This window comes from Rhea pennata, chromosome 5 (assembly GCF_028389875.1).
Source record: "Rhea pennata isolate bPtePen1 chromosome 5, bPtePen1.pri, whole genome shotgun sequence".
In the NCBI taxonomy this organism is placed as follows: Eukaryota; Metazoa; Chordata; class Aves; order Rheiformes; family Rheidae; genus Rhea; species Rhea pennata.
In genome coordinates, this window is record NC_084667.1 from 17,368,051 (window position 1) to 17,388,970 (window position 20,920).

Consider the following 20,920-nt stretch of genomic DNA (forward strand, 5'->3'; position numbering starts at 1 on the left):
CTATGACAGAATCTGAACATTATTAGTAGCTTATAGATCATTATTATTTATAGACAATGCCCCTGGTGAGAGGATTATTGTCTATAAGAGACAAATACCTTTACACTGTGCAGTTGAGTACACCTATTAGCAAAGTCTGTGGATTCTACAGGTTGTCCATTTAAGATTTGGAACTAACTATGTGAAAATGAACAGCAGTCATTACTGGAAGAATGCCCTTCTTCAAGGTATTCATCAAAATAAATAATGCTCTGTACCTTGCATTTTCCTGTTTGGTGGGTCACACATTTATAGACAAATAATGTTCAACTGAAGTAGAGGTTGCTAGGAGGAAACCAGAGATTTTAGCAGAACTTAGAGGAAAGCTAAAGTTTTTGATATCTGCAGAGGGCTGGAAGGTGGTTTGGAGCGTGTTTGGGAGCTTCAGCTAACATGCCTATCCCTTAAAGTGATTCACACGGAAATGTTTAGATCTCAGACTGAAAAGCCCTTGATAGGAAAGAAGAAACTTATCTGCAACTTCTTCAGTCCTCTAAGAGGTGGAAAATTTCTCTATACAGACAAGGTACTGCACGCCTGATAGGGTGTCCAAAGTTACTAAGGATATTTGCAGTTAATAGGCTAAATGACTTTAAATGTCATTTAAATATATATATATATTTGTAATACTCCACGTAAAATAACAGTACCTGACTCAAGATATGGTTTATTCATATGAATGTCTGTTATACTTCCCTCCTTGCCCTCTCCCTGACTGCATGTTCCTGCTATTGAGGGTTTCCTTTTAGTCAAATTTATTCCCTGATCTAGTTCATCTCACAACAGGGGGTTAATATAATTCTTTGAGTTGAGGTGCTGCATCCAAATCCTGACTTCCATCCTTAGTGTAAAGTGGTGATTTCCAGGCTAAGCTAAGGTGGTTATATTAACTCTACAAGCAAACTTTGTTTCAAAGCACAAGTAAGCATGTACCTGAAGGTTTTTCTGTATGCATACTCGAATGTAGATAAGGATGGGTCATAACATTTGAAAATGGGTTAAAGTTGCTCCATAGCCATATTTTGAAATCTTTTGGGGCCTACTTTCTAAGCAGTCCACTATGTAACATGACAAGTTCTTGAAAGCATGGTTCCAGTGTTTCAGTTCTGCTATTACATTCAGCCATGCAACACCAGCAGTGGGATGACTGTAACAAAAAGCTAGGAGTCTCAAACAGAAGTCAGTGGCATCTTTTACCTGTAGTTGGTCTCACCTTCATTTTGCTTTCCAACCCTCCCACCCCCATCTGTTCAGTACTACCTACCAAATGTGTAATTCATCTTGAATCCACTAAACTCCCATGCTATGTCACTGTGAAATTCAACCAGTACAAAGTTCCCAGTGGAAGTGAAGTCTGCAACCTTCTTTGTGCCACAGTATGGGCCAACTGCAGGTGAACTAGGTCGACTTCCGTCATGTATGAGCAGGTAGTCATAGATGCAGCTGTCATCATCTTCCAGCTCAAAAGATAACATTTTTAGAGATATCTAGAGAAAATACAAAAGCACTTTGCTTTCAAGTTATATCCTTTTCTCTTACCCTTTGTATGTAAAAAGTACAAATACAGTCTACATTCCTTAGGCGTTAATGTTTTTTTATTTTATTTGCACCACATCCTGATCCTATAATGCAAATTATTAATACTGAATTGTTGAGTTTATTAGAATTTGGATTAGAAGCAGCAGTAACAGACAATGTTTGTCATGTATGCTTTAAATTCTGTTCTCTGGAGGAAAATAGGAAGAGTGCCTGTGCAATATTTCAGTTTCTTAGTGGCGACTGTATTACCTAGGGATTATTCTGAGCAAGACGTACATGTACAAGCTAAATTCATAAGAGTTTATGTGCATATATAGGTTTTCCCTTGATGATCATCTCAAATATCAAGATTCAATATAAGTTTAATTGGGTTTGTGTGTTCAGATTTTCACTCTGAGAATGCCTGCTTAAAATGTGACATAGCAGCTGTTATCCTCTAAGACAAAAAGATTCAATTAGAGAACACTGCTGAAGCCACCAAAAGAATTCCTTTATGCCTTACCTTGTATCCTACTGGAGAACTGATGATCCAGAAGCATGCTTGGTTTTTAGGGTATTTGTTGGGGTAATTTGGAGAGGTGATGACTCCATTTGAGACTGTGAAAGTATCCCCACAATTCACTGAGGGTGTAAAGGATAAAAAACAGAAAGGCTTATTGACAAGAGTATTTTGACAGTGGAAAAGTAAGCTTGCTTATGTTCTTGTTTTTATTTCAAGCCAAGAGAAAGTTTGCTACATTAAAAATCTGCTGCTCTACTATTTTATTTCTTTGCCTAGTGTTTATACCAGCAGCTGTGCTGAAGCAGCTAAAAGCACGGTTGCTAAATAACCTTTGGAGGACACAGACAACCAGACTTAAAGATTCATCTGCCTTTTACAATGGAGTGTTACCATGTTAGCAGAGCATTTTAATGGGGCTAATTTACTGCACTTTCAGAGATGAATTAACTTAAGTATCTCAGATTGCATTATCAAGCTAGGTCTGATTCCATCTGGAAAACTGAACAGTCAAGACTAATGTGAAAAGAGTAAAAAATTAAATTTCTATGATTTCCTCAGTTTCTGTTTTAAAAGGCAGCATTTTCAGCTGAAATAACAAGAATTCAGTTATTTGGACTAGTGCCTTCTAACTAAAAGTATGTTGCAGCACTACACAATTATATCCAGCAGTCCATTTGTAATGCATCAATGTGTTCATAAAACAGACACTGCTGAAACTCAATTCACTTCAGAACACATAATAAAAGCCTTTAACTCAGAAAGTAAAAATTGTCCAAAGTTGTTACCCTTCCTGTTGAGTAAAATGCCACATGGGCTTGAATAACATATGGCCCAAATCCTGACTTTACATCTTATTGGAGAGATTTCTTGTTGATTTCTGCATTTTTTTTTCTCTGTGGCTGCACTGCTCCTGCTAGTCATTGAATTTTTATTTAAAAAAGCTGTTTTACAGATGTGAAGAAGCCTAGCAGAGCTCTCAGAAGAATGTGAGGGCGTTTTCAGGACTACTGTTGCAAGATCCATGTAACATCCTGTTTTCTGTTTCCTGCTCACCTTCAACCTCATCAGCATTTAGCTTTCTGTATAATTCCTATGGAGGTAAAGAATAACATGGAAAATCCTACTCTGGAGTAAATTTTCAAACTTTCAGTTTTTCTATATGAATACTATTAATGCTATTCTGCAAGCTCTGTGAAGGAGTGTTCATACCCCTGATGTAGGAGGCTCTGAATCCTGTGGCTGTAATGGTCTCATCACTTGCAAACTCTATCAGCATTGTGGATCCAGAAGCAACTAAGGAAGGTAGTGGCCCCTTCCCACAATACTTGTCCAGCAAAACCAGAGCATTCTTGCTGTTTCCATTGTAAATTTTTACATAGTCAGAAGAACAGCCTGAGGAGAGTTGAAGATCAAAAGCCTCAAACTGCAGGAAAACCTTCCAATAAACAAGAAAACAGATACTGGATTTACTGGAGAACACAGGGAAAGATTAAAACCAATTGTTATGAACAAGTGAACTAGGACTTTATATCCATTTTACTATCCATCTGTCATTGAAATTTGACTTCTGTATAACAAATACAGAATTTCAGTTGGCTACCTTGTTACTGATCCCTATGACTGATGTCTGACTATTGCCTATCTTTATAAAAGACATCAAATCTTAACTAGATAAAAATCAAGTTTAAATAAATCATGTGATAGTCTGTATGAAACTTCTGAAGTCTTCTGAAAATTGCTGAGACTGTTTTTCATTCATTGCATAACAGATTAAACATCTTGGTTCATGAACATGGCTCCCAGATGCTACAGTCATAGTAAGAAAAGGAGTAATGTTGTATAGCCTTGACACTGTCATTCGAACCTTCTTTCTCCTAATAAAAATTACCTTATTCTGAGGGATGCGGATCAACCACAGGCAGTTGCTGTTGTTTGGGTAGGGGGATGGATAATTGATGGAAGAGAAGGAGCCTTCATGTTTAGGTAACACAGAGCTACAGCAATCTGCAGGAAGGAACAAAACAGCGTTGAAAAGAATAAAAAAAAAAATACAGAAACATCTTCCAGAAGTGCCAGATGCAGCTCTCTACAATTTGCATCAGACATTTGATCTCATTTGTCTTTTGACTTTCCACATGTAATATGATTATCAAGCTATCTGTATAACACAAAATTATAAAATACGGACATCTTTCTCTTCCCCCTTACTGTCCTTGAAACAACTGGACTTTATTTTATACCATTTTTTCTCTTAATAGGTGTCCCCCCCATTTTTGAAATCTAGACCTTTTCTTTCAAAAGATACAGCTCTAATTATGTAATAGTGGTATTGAAATGTGATTTATTTCCAGCCTGCCTATCAAGAGTTTATTTGCATTCTGAAATCATTATCTTTGAGATCAGGACAGATGCTATTCAACTGAAAACTCATCTCACGTGCAGTTAAGAAATTGGGAGGAACCACCCTGGTTGCTGTACCTGACTATCCATTGAAGGAATACTGATCCCTATTACTGACAGATTATTTAACAGTGTTGTACACACAGTTCAGAGCAGAATTTGGTACACTAGTATTCAGACCATATTAATGACTCTTTTGCTGGAAAGTAATGGAACAACATTTCAGAGAATTCAAATATCTTCTAAATCATTAGCCTATCTACTGGGAGTCATGGCAAAACTGCATTGCAGGAGCATGTCTGGAGTTTTACCTGTTGTTCTGTGTCCTGACTGAGGAGCTCCTGCTGTAAAGGAATGCTAGGTGTTTCTAGAGCTTCAGATACTGTAGTGATGAGTAAGCAATGGATGAGCAAGAAAGTAAATAACTCTACATAAAGCCAGGGGAATTCCCCTCAAAGAAATATTCTAACCAGCCTAAATGGCACCCACACTTACAATCATTTTCTAATTGAAAGAACCCACAGACCTGATGTTACCACTGATAAATGTGATTCTAAACTATAATCATGGCTGGCGATACCTTGCATACTTTGCAACTGTCAGGGCTTTCCTGAAATGAGAAGTTCAGGGGCAGCTGCTAGGATGATTTTTCTGATGGCTTTTCCTTGTGTCAAAGGCCAGGGACCAGATCAACACCTCTTAGAACAATAGTCAATTATTGAAAATAAATTGTTTTTCCCCAGAGGCAGTAACTTGGCACAGGGATGACTTTTTCCACATGCATACAAGCCCTCTTACAGGGCTGAGAAAGAAAGAAACAGTTGCGGGCTGAGTTCTTCTGAGGGATGTCTGAAGTTCCTACAGACACCAACTGAATAAGGATTCACCTATAAATGGATGAAGTGTCTACAGCACTTACTGCACTTGTAGAGCTTGTTGATTTTAGCCACATCCAAGTTACTCAGTCCTTCTCTCTGTCCAATGGGTACAGAGGGGTCAGGAATTGGTACAATAGTTGGTTCCCCAGGAGTGCTAGAGAAATCAAACCTGTAGAAGTACGGAAGTCACATTTCTAAATCACTTTTCTTTTAAATGGTGAAGTTCTCTAATTGCATAAACATATTCTTGCACCATCTGCCCAGAATTTCTATGGAAAAGGGCAAGAAACTTCTCAGAAATCAGTTAGTCTTTTCTAAAGAACAACAGCAATGACAGCTATTTTGTGTGCAGCCAATGAAAGTAAGAAACAAGGAAAAATGGCATTGTCCTGAGAACTTTGTCCTGACAAAGTGAGCTGCATCGCACCTTCATGGTTCAAAGAGACAGAGGATCTGCAATAGTTTATCTCAGTTGCTAATTCTTTATATGTTTGATACCTGCAATTTCCTTCTTCCTGCTAAACAAGTTTTATTTCACTGTTTTGTCCGGGAGCTGTTACTTGATAATGGAAGTACCAGAGAAGGTGCATGATACAAGTTTGTATGTAGTGGACTAAAATGCAACCTTAGGCAGCATTAAAAAAAGAAAGTTTTCTTGTAGCAGCACAGAACACCTTAATGCCATAAAACAATTCAAATTTCCTTTTTATCTATGCAAATACCATTGCCTATATGATTTCATTAACCCCGTAACAGCCTATCATAGACTTAGAACTGGCTTAGATAGAGTTGCTTTGGCCATAGCCACAAAGGCCTCTAGAAAGATTGCTGTATTTCTACAGCAATAGAAAACACTGTCCTAGTTTTTCCTGTCTCCACCAATTTTATTTTCCATGAATACCTCTGACAGAGGAAGTATTCACCTTTGATTATGATGTCTATTCACTCAATTTTAAGTGAATAGCAAAAACCAGTCCATGCACAGGACAATTCTATCTCCCCAGATCTAAGCAGGAGATCTGAACACTGTTCCTATGAAAGACAACTTCAGAAACCGACTTACGCGCCATAGTGCATCACAGAAGAATAGTCATAGGGAAGACCAAGATTTTTGGAATTCACTTTCCCAAAGTTTCCTTGTTCTCCTGTAAGGTAGGAAAACAATATTTCAGTCAGAACAGGAAAGTGGATCCTGCCACTTGGGAAGAGTGATATTGCTGTTCTCAGACACTGCCTGCTGTTATAATTTTAAGACTAGCTTAGGGTACAAATCATGAAATCCTTACACACTGCTTCTCACATAGGAACCCAAGTCTTCTGAAAGTACTGAAGCCTTCTGAAGCCCATGGAAGTACTTCCACTGAATTAAGCAGGCTTTAGAATAGAACCTCAGTCAAATAGAAGTCAAAGTTTCAATGTACTCAATCTAATTCCACTCCTCATAGAAATGTATTGTAATCTGTCCATCTTTATTAGAATATATAAATATATACCAGTGTATATATTTCTAAATATATACCAGTGTATTATCTTGAACATTTTAGGCCTCCAACTTACAGCCCCAAAGCTATGTCCTGCCTTGAGAGGGAAAACTGGCTGACTAGCTACATCAAAAAGTCAGAGGTATGTGTGGATAACCACACATAGAGCCCTTAGAGCTCAAGAGAAAGGGACAAGGTTTGTCTCTTACTTGCACCAAAACATACATTATCAGTCCTGTTCTGGCTTCATCTTTGGTCAAACCCATCATCAGTAACTGCAGTCAAGTTAGACTAACCACCTGACATGAGTCAAATAAAGTCAGCTGGAAACATCCTCTCTAGGATGCTAATATAGCTCTCTCTTCACAGCTGCTAAGCACCCCATGACTACCTGTTTAATCATAAAAAGCCTGTGTCAGGTAAGAAAGTGGTGTTATACTGATACAGGACTGTGGCCGAGAGATATGAGGCTGGAATGTCACCTAGGTTTAGTTGTCTAAGTTATGCACAGAAGCTATTCAGGCTCTCAGGATTGCCATAGGAGAGAGAGGCATACTCAGCGAGGGATTTTCATGCCATTTTAATATGAAGGCACCTATTTCTCTGTTGGCTGGAAGGCATTAATATGAGTTATACCTAGGTCACTTGCCCATGGTGAAACAGGCAAGCAAGCAATGTCAGAGCACAGAACTGAACACAGCCTGCCCAACATCTGGGCTAGTACCTAACCACTGAGCACTTCTTCCCAGTTCAACATCTGTACTTTCGTTATTGTAACTAGTGGTTTGTAAACTACAAGTCATCTGGGCAAGAGTTCAGCATTGGACACTTGTCAGAAATCATCCTGATTCAATCTTTTGAGTTTGCACAACTTGGCTGGCAAGCTTGCAAACAGAGCTAGTCTCTTCCAGTAACACCCTTTAGTGCTGGTCTCAACCAGGACTAGGAGATGCAAAGAGAAGCTTTGAAATTCTGAATTAGACAAGATATATGGGGTAAAAGTGGCTTTAGGGCTTTTCGTAGCTCAAAAACTGACTTGAGGCTTAAACCAGTTCTCATCAGCATTGGCATTTCCTATCCTATTAGGATTTTATCTCAATTCCTGTTATCGTCTATACTGACTTCAAAAAGAGTTAGCAGGTGTTTAGTTTCTTTGGAGGTGATAAACAAAGCAAAAAAGTTCCATTTCAGTGAAGCATTGAGGTAGCTGCTGGCCTACGTGTGTAGAAGTGCTTTGCTGAACTGGCTTGTTAAAAAGCAGGATTAAAACAGGGCTAAGCTGTACAGAGCAGCTTCCTTGCCTTGGCATCTGCCTTGTCACATGCCAACTATCTAGACCTACACAAATGTACAGTCTACTTAACCTATCTCCTCCACTCAAAAACAAAAATAAAACACCCCTACCTCTGCTAGAATCTAAGTGTAGTGACTGAAAGCTGAAAGGGAAGGTCTGGCTGAAGACTCTGAACATAGTTTTGTTCCCAACTAGTTTGTGAAAAAACAAGCTGAGTTTCAGTATTTAAGTGGACAGCAAATGACCAAGCTGCGTTTTGTCAAAACAAAGGAGGAGGATGACTTCCAAGGTGAACCACTGGGTAAAAACAAAACCCAGCAAATATCCACAATACTGCAAGCCTAGCAGGAGAAAAAAACAGAGCATGTGGGAGAGCTGGGAACCTGCAAAAGGTTTTGAGGTCTGATTCTGCACTACTGAGGTCGGAGGGAGCTCTGCCGTCAGCACCATTAAGTATGGCATATTTTTGCAGGAGATATACATTAACATTGAATACTCATGGATGTGGCTGTATCCCTTCATCTCTTTTTGCCTGCACATCTTTGAATTCTTTTCCTACACTGCTTGTATTGCATGCTCCCTGCATTCTAACTCCTTTAACCTATCAGTCAGCCCTCACTCCTGATTTTTCCTGCTAGAACACTGAGCATACATCACCCTTTTAGTATAGTTTTGTCTTTCGCACTTCTTCCCCCTCTCTTATCCTTTTATTATAATGGGCCTGACTTAGAGCTTGCTTATACTCGTAAGCATTGAGAATGATATCTGAACCTGTGGTCTTTCCCCTGCAAAAGTGGTGTAAGTGAGATTTTATTTATATCTCATATCTTAGGTATAACTTCATGTTTTTAAATTCCTCTTCCAGGGAAGAGGAATACCTTTTTCAAACATGACATCCTTGTTGTACAACAATGGCAAACAATTCATAGCATAGTTACACTATAACCCCAGAACTGACATTTAAAGAACAGCACACATGGAATTTACTTGGGATATCTTGGGAACAGATGAAAAGAGTTTGGAGAACACTGTGTTAGGAATTTGTAATAAAAACAGTCATGCTGCAGCTGGACAAAAAAAAATGTGTTTTCAGCTGTGTATGACACTGAAGAACTAAAAATATAGAATTTGGTATTCAGTTGTCCAGCCTTATTTACTATTATTCATTCTTTATAAAGGTCCAAGTCCACTATTATTTCATTACAAATGTTGTAGCTTGTCCAGCATGCTTGTAGCTGTCACAAACAAGTGGCTCCTTGCATCCCTTCTCCCGCTTTCTCCTGTGTATCACCTTCTCATTTTCCTTTCTCTAGGACTTCCTACCATTCAGGCCTGTATCTCTTTATGTCCCAGCACACAGCTCAAGGGCAGGTCCCCAAACCATTCGTCCTATTTCTTTTTTTTCCCAAATAACATTCACTTGCTTTCTGCTACAGTCTTACCAGTCCTGAGCATTCCCTATTGCTCCTCCTTCTCACAGAAGTGTCTATAATATTCTTTGTAGAGCAAATATTTGCAGTCTTTTCTCTTGCATCATACTGATTCCAGTGTCCCACATGCTAGTGGCTGTACGTGCTTCCATTCTCACCTACTTCATGGGGCCCGTTGTTCTCATTTACAGTTCAGGCTATATTTCACTTACGGCCAGTGCTATGACTTCTGCCTGCCACCTTCCATATTTCCTCAGTTTTCCCCAGACAGATTTGCTGTGCACTTCTTCAAACCAAGATTCCCCACCACATCACTCCACTTCAACTAAAGAAGTCCTATGGTCTGTGGCTTCCTGGCCAAATCTGTGTACACTTCTCTTCCCCCATTCCACCATCCTTAGGCTTTCCTGGTTGGTCCTAATATGGCCTCTATGTAGGACAAAATGCCAACACCTTACATCCACCAAGACAAAAAGCAGAGTGGGGTTGGGTGGAATCACTGGAAGATATTAATATGGCTATCAAATGGATCTTTGGGTTAAGGACGGTTTCAGAGATAAGAAAGGAACAATATTTTACCAGTCTGCCTTCTCCCATCTCTAGCTTTCTGACTGACTCCCAACTTGAGAGCTCTACCCACCAACACTTAGGATATTTATTCCATATTTGGAGTTGATCAGATGAAGCATGTAAGGGTTACCAGACTGTGTACGGAAAGACTGACAGGCTGCACCTAGTGCTAGGTTGAGGAGTATTGGCCAGCAAGTAGAGCTAAAAGTATAATCTCTGAAAGCTGTTTCAGCTGTCTGTGTGCCAGGAATTCAGGAGCATCTCCACTGTACTCTAAAGGCTGTCAGAGCTCACACTGCCTACAAATCTCATTTACTCCCATGGCAAACACTGAGGATCTTGATGGCTAAATTGTTTGCCTGGCTTCAGTTATATGATGTTGCTGCAATGCCAACAAGTATCCCTATGGTCATAGGCTTAGGACAGGCACAGATCAGAGCACATTCAGGACTGGGCTAAAGAACAGAAGAGAGTGATGGTGTATATTCGTGACATGCTCAAAACCTTACATAAGCCTTCACCCAGACTGTGGACAGAGATCATCGCAGAGAATAAGACTAAAAAAATAAACACCTCAAGAATATCCTGAAAAGCTCCAGTTACAAAGACTCCATGCTCTTCCTGGCCAACGTATTCCAGTGCTTTACTGTCTTCATTTCCACAAATGTTTTCCTAATGTGACCTGATTTCAAGCGATTCAAGACCATTACCTCCTGTACTTCCCACAACAGAAAATAGATGATTCCCTTTTCTCCTTGCTACCACATTTCATGTTCCTGACTGTTATTGCGTATATAAGGTCTCAAGCTCAGGATGTGATCAAGATCCTACTTTTAGGCTGCACCTGTATCAGAAATATGCTAACATAGCTGTGGCAGCAGAAAAACAAAGTAGTAAAAACAGAGTAGTAAAAGCAAACTCTGATCAAGGAATATCATCACAATGAATGTACTGCTGCTACAACTCAGCTAGGTATTAATGATGATTATTTGTATTGCTGTTTTCAGAAGAAATGTTCTCATTTATCTTCAAAACTGCATGTTTTCTCTTAAGATTTAGTGGACATACCTGACAAAATATGTTCCCACATGATCTTGACAAAACTGTCCCGGTCACTCCGTGCTTGTTCGTGGATGAGGCCCAGTGCATGGTTCATTTCATGCTGAATTGCTCCTTTATCCATGCAGCCATTTTTCATCAGGCCTAGTGCTTGACGTCCTCCAATTTTTCCAAAGTAAGACCAGCAGCTAAGAATAGCCAATCAATAACCAAAATGGTCACATTCAGCAAATACAAAGAAGTAGATGTACCAATTAAGCCACCCAGCGCCTCTAAATGTGCAGCCACAGGGGACACGTGCAAATAGTCACCGCTGTGACATTGTTGGCTACTGAAAGCTGCCAGACTAAAACTACAGAAAGGGAAAAGTAAAACTTTTGTGATAAGTGTGGTGAATTTCAAAACAGTAAATGGGCTATGTCAAACTAAGATTAAACAGTTCAAATAGTTAAACAAGGCACCTGAGGCAATTATATTTTTTCCTATTTTTTTCCTAATATTTAAGGAAAATACCCCATTTTGAATTATATCCTGTTATTTTCAATGACATCCACACACAAATTTGTCCCTGCAGCCATAAGGAACGTGATTAACTACCAGTACAAAGAAAAATGAAAAATTGTACCTGCCCTCTGGATCTTGATTCCTAGGCTAGAAAGGGGAATTACTTAAATCCAGACTAAACAGGAAAGAAGCTGAAAGACAAACCAAAAGGAATAAACCAAAAACTTTTGGGTGCTCCCACTCCCAGGAGTCAGAGAACTTACCTCTGCCCACGTTCAATGTGCACATAGTCTGCTTCTGTAGTGCGGTTTACAAACTGCACACAAGTCAGTGTGGAAACCTCTTGCAGAGCATCAGCAATCCAAGACCTCTCTGTTACCGCTGGGAAGAGAAAGGGTCCAAAAATCTTACTTGGTTTATCAGTGTAAAATAAGATGGGTTACATTCCTTAATCTTCACACTACTTTAGCTTTTTATCATAGGTACAATCAGAATAAGGGGCAGAGATATTCAAATTGATTAGATTTTGAGGGGGAGATGCAATAATTACAGCCGGCCCTTATGCATTATATAGGTGACAGGGAGAGGAAAGTGAAGGAATGGCATTATATTCTCCAGTAGACAAAAGCAAAAAAGTGAAACAAGGCTTGAAATACAAATAATTGGATTAGAGTTTCCCAGATGAGCCATCTGACTGTAGTTAAGCACCAAAAATCTAGCTTGTTTATTAGAGACAATGAACGCTTGCCGTGCACCCCTTGAAGTCATTTCAGGCAGCCAGTGTTCAGAAGCTGTGAAGATCACAGCATTTCTATTCAGGTGCCAAATATAGATTGGAGCGGTTTTCTACTTTTGAACATTTTGGCCTAATTTAGCCTCCTCAATTATGAATCATCTCCATCTACTTTGTGTCTCAATTTCCTCAACCTTAAAGTTTTGAGAGAGTGAGGCAGAGAGAATAACCCTTACCTACCCACATGAGTATGCACTGCAGTTCTGGAAGCACACAGGGGCAGAGGAGCAGCCTGCATAATGCAAAGACTGGGCTCTCCCCAACCTTCCCCTGGCCAAACAGTAGCATAACGGATCCCCAGGAATGGGAACCAGGCCCAGGCTGTATTTCACTTCCGTATCATTTTCCCTCAAAGAGAGATCTTAGGAAGGGTCCCTGTGGGAGTCTCAGAGAGGGAGAGATGGAACACCGCTGATATGAAGTCTGCTAGAACAATTTTCTAGAATAAGATATTGGTCCTGCAACCTATTGACTGACGTAAAGGAAACAACAAGAAAAAAAATCTGAGGAGATTTTTCCTCTGCGGGATTTCCGGTGGGGGAACATTTCTTTTGGAGATTCGAAATATTGTAGAGTTCCAAAGAATCTTCCTGTGAATAATGCATTTTGACACAAATATATTCACGGTGAGAACAGATTGTGTTTTTTCTTCTGCACTTGCTAACTGTCAGCGAGTTAATTGTAGTAGTAGGAATTAACGCGTAGTTAAAATGAACTGGTATTTACATAAGAAGTACTGCCCAAGTAACTGTGCATATTAGTGTTTGTAACTAGCATATTTGGAGTCAGCTGAACTATCGTAGGGCCAACAGATTAGCAGAAGAGATGTATCAAAAAGTTTTCATTTGAACTAAGACTGCTTTTGATGGATGCCACAGAATCGTTATAAAATAAGGCACAGAATTCAGAATATCGATGCTAGCTTCATGTCATCCATTTGCATGCACTTACAGAAATCAGAAGAGATGTTAATGGGAACCTTGACTAGTCCATCTTGTGACTTGGGCCATAAACAACTCTCACAGTTAATTGCACTGCGTTGCCCTCTTCTCAAGAGGATGTCTCCTTCGTACACAGCTGTTCCACTGTCTGGCAGATGAAAAAAAGAAAGAACGTGCAAGAAGGCAAATTACAAAAGTGCAAAATGGAGATGAGAGGCATGCACTAGCCAAGCTATTGTACCTTTAGAAATTTCTTCCAGTGAAGGGTTACTTTCCATTAATGTAAAAAAGGACTAGCAAATTAGTACTGAGTGCATAACACAATATGCTGACATTGGTTAAGTTTGACTTCATGGAGAGAAGAGATTAATATAGATGTCATAGTGCAGCTCTAATCAAAGCTGTGACTAAATATGTATTAGTTTAAGAAGTTCTGGGAGCTTTAGAGTGGAAGGCTGTCTAGCACTGTAAATGATTTCTCTTCATTAGAGCTTGTGGAGCTAAAGAGAAGTCATAACTGACCTCTGAAAACATGGAATAAGCCATACAAAAGAAATGACTTTCTATCATGCATATTGAGTACATGCTAGCTACTAATTTCCAGGTTACCTATTAGTTTGACATTGTACATAGTACGGCATTGTGACAGGCTTCTCCATTCCAATTCACAAATACTTGGTATATGTTTCTCATAGACAAAAGCTACTGGTTATTATGCCAAAAATGTACAATAACTTTGGGTACAGCAGACAAAGAAGTGACTTGATGTCACTTTGGAAAGAAAAGTAAAAAGGATTCTGATTTACTGAGGCTTCATGTAAAAAAAAAATTTCCTTATAGCAATTACTCAACTCTATTTTTTCTGTCACAACAACAAATAAAGAAATCGACCGCAATTTTAACACACATCTGTGCTCTGAATTTCATGAATTGTTTTCCACTGATACTGGGCATTTTCAAAGAGAAAAAATGTACTGTATTAGGAGAATAAGGTAGAAAGAAGCAGCTCCTCCACCCCCCCACCAAAACCTGCAGTAATTACTTATAAAGTAATTAAAATCAAACTCACCTAAGTCATTGTTTCTTGTAGTTATCTGCAAAAAAATAAAAAATAAAATAAAAAATAAAAAAGTGTATGTTTTAGCACGTGTTTGGCATATGCTCTGCATAGCAGAAAATTTCTATCATGTAGAATCACAGCAGTAAATATTTGTAATTAATGTTAAGACATTCAGACCAACTCAGCAGCAGCAATGTAAATTTTTAACGGCTCTGAGAGCAGGGACACACCTGGACAGATTTACTTAATACAAAGCTATAGAGCAATGCTAAATTAGCTGGCCGAAGAAGATAGTGCATCTTCAAGTTTCTGAGATAGTCTTCTGTGTTCTGCAGCTGCGTTCTCAAAGCTGTGGTTAGTTTTCTCAAGAGAAGTTTTTTAGGAAAGTTGTTGTTATTAACAAGTGTAACAAAATTAGATAACATGAAGCATTTTCAGAAAACAAACAAGCTGCAGGAACTCCCAAGAGAATTGCCAGGCTCTCATTTCGTACTTATTTATCATCAGAAAACAGAGGAAGTGGAGCAATAAGAAAATCCAGTAACTTTAAAGTGACTCATCTTTAACTCTGAGGACCTCGCGAGCTGCTGCAGGTTCCCTCACTGCTGACAGAGACTAGACATCTGCTAGCAGTCTGTCTACCGTAAAACTCAGTCTTGAAGGAAGTGTTGGACCCATCCACACTGATTACCCGCCCTAGAAACTCCTCAGCTTGCTGCCAGCAGCCACCCTGTTCTGCTTCAACCCCTGCAGAATATCCAGTGCTACAGAAAATCCTCAACATCTGCTGGGACAGTGAGTCAGATCTTTAGTAAAGAGAGAGGAAAACCTTTACCATATGCAAAGGCAAAATTCAGATCGATATGGTTCATAGCAGCTGATGGCAGAGGGTGGTCTTTGACAAGTGTTTCCAGATAGAGGAATGAGCTAGCTGATCTCTTGTTTTTAGAGTACTTTGCTAGGAAAAACTTGGCTGATATTAAATAAAACTTTTCTAATATTTTCATTTTAACACTACTGATAGGATGCTTCTAAGCTTTCTAAAAATACGTGGAATTTTATTCTGTGACTTCCAGAATTCATCTGCACAGTGATAATCCATCTAGATATAGGAAAAAATGAGGTACAGACACGAATGTCTCAATTTTCCTTGACTGATAACAGGGTGAATTTCAGAAGTCCTTATTAGTTTGTTACATTGGTAACCAGAGGTCCTCCTGATGGGTGTACAGTTCAGCGCAACCCCTCTATCTATTGGAGATCAGAATCAAAAAATGCAGAGGGAGTAACAGAAGCACATTTCCACTGCTATGCACCACAAAATGACAGGGCAGACTACAGAAGTTACTACACAGCAAAAGCAAGAAAAACAAGGATCAGACGACTGTGCGGAACCTGGAGCTGGGTCACTCCAAGTGCGCATCAGGGAGGGCTAGAAAAGCCCTTTGAAGTTCTGCCATGCAGTTTGGCATACCCAGTTTGTGGAAGGCCCTTCATAACGGCATAATGACTCCAGCTGCAGACCACAAACCAGAGTCACCCCTGAGTCAAGAAAGTTACACTGTGGCTTAACAGAATTTTGATTGCCAGAAGGAACTGGGCATTTTTCTAGGCTACTTAACAGCCTGAAGTCTCACATCAACTGTTAATGCATCATCAGCAGTTGCCTTGCAGATGCCATTTGTCTGCTCGGCCTCTGCTCTGATATTCTGATAGAATATTTTCAGGGCTGGGTCTCATTATGTATCCAAGCAATTTGATTACACAGCTGTAACTTGCATTCTTTTTTCCTGTTTGCCCTCTCTCTCTTTACACTGTCTTTTGCCATTGCTGTTTCTTAGCCACACTGTCTTTGATCTGCCAAACATTTTATCACTGCTGTTTCTTAGTATTTCTGATGTGATGTTTGTTACATTCTTTTCTTGATGATACTCACTTAGTTTCATCTTCATTCCAAAGCAGAGGTGGAGCACTTATCACCATGTAATCCAGTCCCTCCCGGCACAGTGTTAAATGGCAGAGGTAGAAAACCCAAACACTTTTTGGTATTTCAGTATGGGTTTTACTAGCTCTGTATCAGGAATACCTATCAACAGAAGTAACAGGAATAGTAAGTCCAATGTTCTTTCCCTAACAAGAAAATACACAGGGCATCTCTTCTTCCCTTTAACATTTGCCATCTTCCTTGGCTAAAGCAGTAGTGGGTATGAGCCCAAAGTGAAATACAGCACAGAAGAGAAAAAGCCACGTGGTTGTGGTAAGAGTCCAGTACAATATAGACTCTAATGCTCAGTTTCCCAACTATTCACACAGGAGTTCACCTAACTGCTAGAGAACAAGCAGCAAGGTGAGCAGACAGCTGACAAGCTTAAGAAGCTCCATCACTTTTCAGGAGGATTCACCATACCTGTATGTGTTTAAAAGGTTCTTAAATGTTCTTACTACATTTATTAAGAACTTTAATTTTTACATCACATGTAATATAAAGTATTTCCCTTACTAGATGACAATTTTTCTGTATACTTATATGTTATTCTACGTTTGGATAGAAGTTATATTCTATGGAATAGCAATTCTAAATAATCTTATAGCCATAAAACAAAAGTATTGTAGTATAAAAAGCTGCAAAGAGCTAAATAAAAATATGCATAAAATAGTGTTTAAAACTGTGTTGTTAAACACAGTACTTGTTTACAGACAGTGTCCTTCACAATGCTAGGATTAGTGAAAACATGCATTAATGCCTCATTGTTCACTGACTAGAAGAAAAAGAGCTTTCCTGCTTTTCAGTTCCTAGTGAGTTTTTCAATTTAAATTAAGACATTGACCTGAATTAATAAAAAAAAAAAAAAAATATTTTGGCTTTTGTAGCAAAGGTCGCAATCACAAAAAGAATACTTTGTAAATCTGGTTCCTGATGCTTAGTGTTTACTTCGTCCCAGCTACCAGCTAACCTGTATCAGCAGTCCTTTAATAGAAAAAGTTACTAACGAGCATAGAAGGAACAGTTGAATGCTAGCTTTAATGTATGTAGTCAATTTTAATGAGTAGAGTCAATTTTAGAGTATCTTGTGTCATAACATACATTGCCATACTTCTATGAATTAGATATGTTTTTATTAAATTAAACCAATTTCATTTAAATCCCAAAGTCCTCAGTGTAATTATTAAAAGTGAGATGTGCTGAAATTAGTTTGAAACTAAAGTGTTTGGACCTTGTTCCTCTTAAACCATTCCTGCAGCGGAGTGATTGCTGCAGCTATTTTACTGCCATTTATCTCTTACTGCTCCAGTGACAGAATGACCATATGAAGCACTAGAGGGGGAGAAGTGTAAGAGCAAAGAGACTGCACTGGAGGTGACTGACAGCATCAGGGAGTCTCAGCCTGAGATGATGGCTAGAGACATACAAGTGAATCAGCTGAAATTTTTATAACTTGGTTTTATATGGTTTGCACTAACCGTAGGCTAAGAGAATGTTATTACTTTTCTGTCTTGATAGATGGAGAAAGATGGGTTCCTGGAGCCAAACTGTGAAGAAGGAATTCTTGTCATGGCTAGTTTCGGTATCTGAGACTCCAAGGGCTGAACCAGATAGGACTAACAGGTTTATCTCCGATTCCATTATTCTGTTAAACTCTGATCTCAAAGCACAACATCCAAAGCACAACACCCTAATGCTTTGTTTTATTCATATATATTGTTCAGGTACACAGCAAAAGTACTAAGCTAGTGCTGCTCTCTAGTGGCTTGCCATACATTTAACTGGGATGCTTTTCAGAGAAAAGCTAGGAATTCCCCTCCAATACTTAGGTCCTGTTCTCTCCCTTTATCCCTATTTGCACAGTATGGAGCAATAGCTACTTCCTGCAGAAAATGCCTGCAAGCATGAAATGCCTGCCCTATGATATCTGTGCTGAGGAGCGACACAGGTTACTCAGCTGGAAGCACTGATCCAGGCAGCTACCTATTCCCTCATAAGCACCTCCAGCAGACTAGCTCCCACCATCTGCTGCTACTCGGGCCAGTTCTGCCACTACATTAGGACAGACTCCTGTGTGATGTGAGGGCTTGATACAAAGAGCCAGTTCAGACCTTCAGGTCATGAGCAGAAAGCATTGTAGGAAGATGTGAGGAAACCCACTCAGTTAATTACTTGGTACAAACGTAGTCTCATGTGAACTCTGCAGTTTTCTGTCTGCAGCAGAATGAGGCACAGCTGCTTGCAGGATACATGAGGAGACCTGTGGAAGAAAAGCAGACAGTGGGCCCAATGACACTCGGCTTTGAGAAGGTATTGCAGAAAAGGGAAGCCCCGCTTTTTCTGCTATGGTCAAATATTTCTAAAAGATATTTCTGTCTTTGAGGAAAGAAAACAAAAGCAAAACATCCTTAAATTTTTTGCCATCTGATAGTCAGGTGTGGCCAGCAAGCAATAGAATATGGAACTTGGTCCCACAGAGGCTTTATGTCCTTTTAGTTCAGGTGGGGAACATTTGATGAGTCACATTGTTTAGAGAGTTCTAGAGGAACAGGGAAAAGGAACAGAAAAAAAGAGAACTAACACAGCAGAACTCAATACTCAGAAGACCCAAGGAGTTTTTCTATCTTCAAGGCAGCTGCTAATCACAGGCTAATTTAACTGGAAGTAAGAACAGCTGTCTTCTGCTGCATATTAGCCAGTAGTGGCTGATCAAATTGAGGGGAATAGCACATACAAGGCTCTAAGTCACTAAAGCAGAGTCAGGAAAAATAGATGTGAGGGACTGAAATAGTTTTGAAATAGCCAAAACAGCTAAGGGAATTGAGTTTTGGCCATATGCGGACATCTGATGAATTGGAAACATCAACTCTGTTTCTCACAGTAATGTCTGCGAAATGGTACAGTATGTTTTACACCATTTTTGTTATAAAACAGTTCAGTAGTTCTGGTATTGGATCTGTATCTGCCAATTCTGAGCCTGGCACATCTCCAGTCACTCGGTTCTGTGAAGTATCATGTCTTTACATCAGTTTTAGGTCTGATTATCTCAAATATGTTTAAACATCTGCAACTTGCTACATTCCTGTTTGCAATTTCTAAGCACGCACAGGCTATACATACAGAATCATAGAATCAGTAAGGTTGGAAGGGACCTCTGGAGATCATCTAGTCCAACCCCCCTGCTCAGCAAGGTCACCTAGAGCATGTTAGGCTTGCATCCAGGTGGGCCTTGAATATCTCCAGAGAAGGAGACTCCACAACCTCTCTGGGCAACCTGGTCCAGGGCTCCGTCACTCTCACAGGGAAGAAATTCCCCCTCACGGTCAGGCAGAACTTCCTGTGCTTCAATTTCTGCCCTTTGCCTCTTGTCCTGTCGCATGGGACAACTGAAAAGGGTTTGTCCCCATCCGCTTGACACCCTCCCTTCAGGTACTTGTACGCATTGATAAGATCCCCCCTCAGTCTTCTCTTCTCCAGGCTGAAGAGGCCCAGCTCTCGCAGCTGTTTCTCATAGGGCAGACGCTGCAGCCCTCTGACCACCTTCATAGCCGTATGCTGGACTCTCTCCAGTAGCTCCACATCTCTCTTGTACTGGGGAGCCCAGAACTGGATACAGTACTCGAGATGAGGCCTCCCCAGGGCTGAGCAGAGGGGCAGAATCACGTGCCTTGACCTGCTGGCAATACCCTTCCTAATGCACCCCAGCATACCATTGGCCGCAAGGGCACATTGCTGGCTCATGGTCAACTTGTCATACACCAGCACTCCCAGGTCCTTCTCTGCAGAGCTGCTCTCCAGCAGGTCAGCCCCCAGCTTGTACTGGTGCCTAGGGTTATTTTTCCTTAGGTACAAGACCCTGCACTTGCCCTTGTTGAACCTCATGAGGTTCCTCTCTGCCCAGCTCTCCAGGTCTCTCTTAATGGCAGCACAGCCCTCAGGTGTATCAGCCACTCCTCCCAGCTTGGTATCATCAGCAAACTTGCTGAGCAGGCACTCTGTCCCCTTATCCAGGTTGAGAATGAAAGAGTTGAACAGGATGGGACCCCATACTGAGCCCTGGAGGATGCCACTAGCAACAGGCCTTCAACTGGACTCCACACCACTGATGACGACCCTCTGAGCTCTGCCTTTCAGCCAGTTCTCAATCCACCTCACTTATCCACTTATCTAACCCACACTTCCTGAGCTTATCTAGGAGGAAGTTATGGGAGACAGTGTCAAAAGCCTTGCTGAAGTTAAGGATTCCACAGCAGTTTTACAAAACACCCTGGTAGCCCATTAGGAAGATGGGCCTGCTATTTTTAACCATTTTCCCCAACTAGCTTTTAAGCCCTAAAACCAACTTTGAGACAAATCTTGAATGCTTGTAGAAAACTCATACTACAGAGCCCAGAAACTCCTTCCAACTCTGACTGCCTTGGCTCCACCTTGACTTTACATCAGAAT

General features: G+C 40.1%; 1 protein-coding gene across 1 annotated transcript; it reads right to left on the minus strand.

The window, feature by feature from the left end:
- Window positions 1-1,295: 1,295 nt before the first annotated feature.
- On the minus strand, window positions 1,296-14,789 carry LOC134141209 (embryonic protein UVS.2-like). The gene is made up of 11 exons (XM_062577259.1): window positions 14,721-14,789; window positions 14,496-14,524; window positions 13,441-13,574; window positions 11,960-12,077; window positions 11,202-11,380; window positions 6,422-6,503; window positions 5,400-5,527; window positions 3,969-4,084; window positions 3,290-3,515; window positions 2,081-2,199; window positions 1,296-1,526 (listed from the first exon to the last, which is right to left on the minus strand). Exons 1-11 carry the CDS (start codon window positions 14,787-14,789, stop codon window positions 1,296-1,298), a joined length of 1,431 nt encoding a protein of 476 aa, XP_062433243.1.
- Between the last annotated feature and the right edge of the window lie 6,131 nt (window positions 14,790-20,920).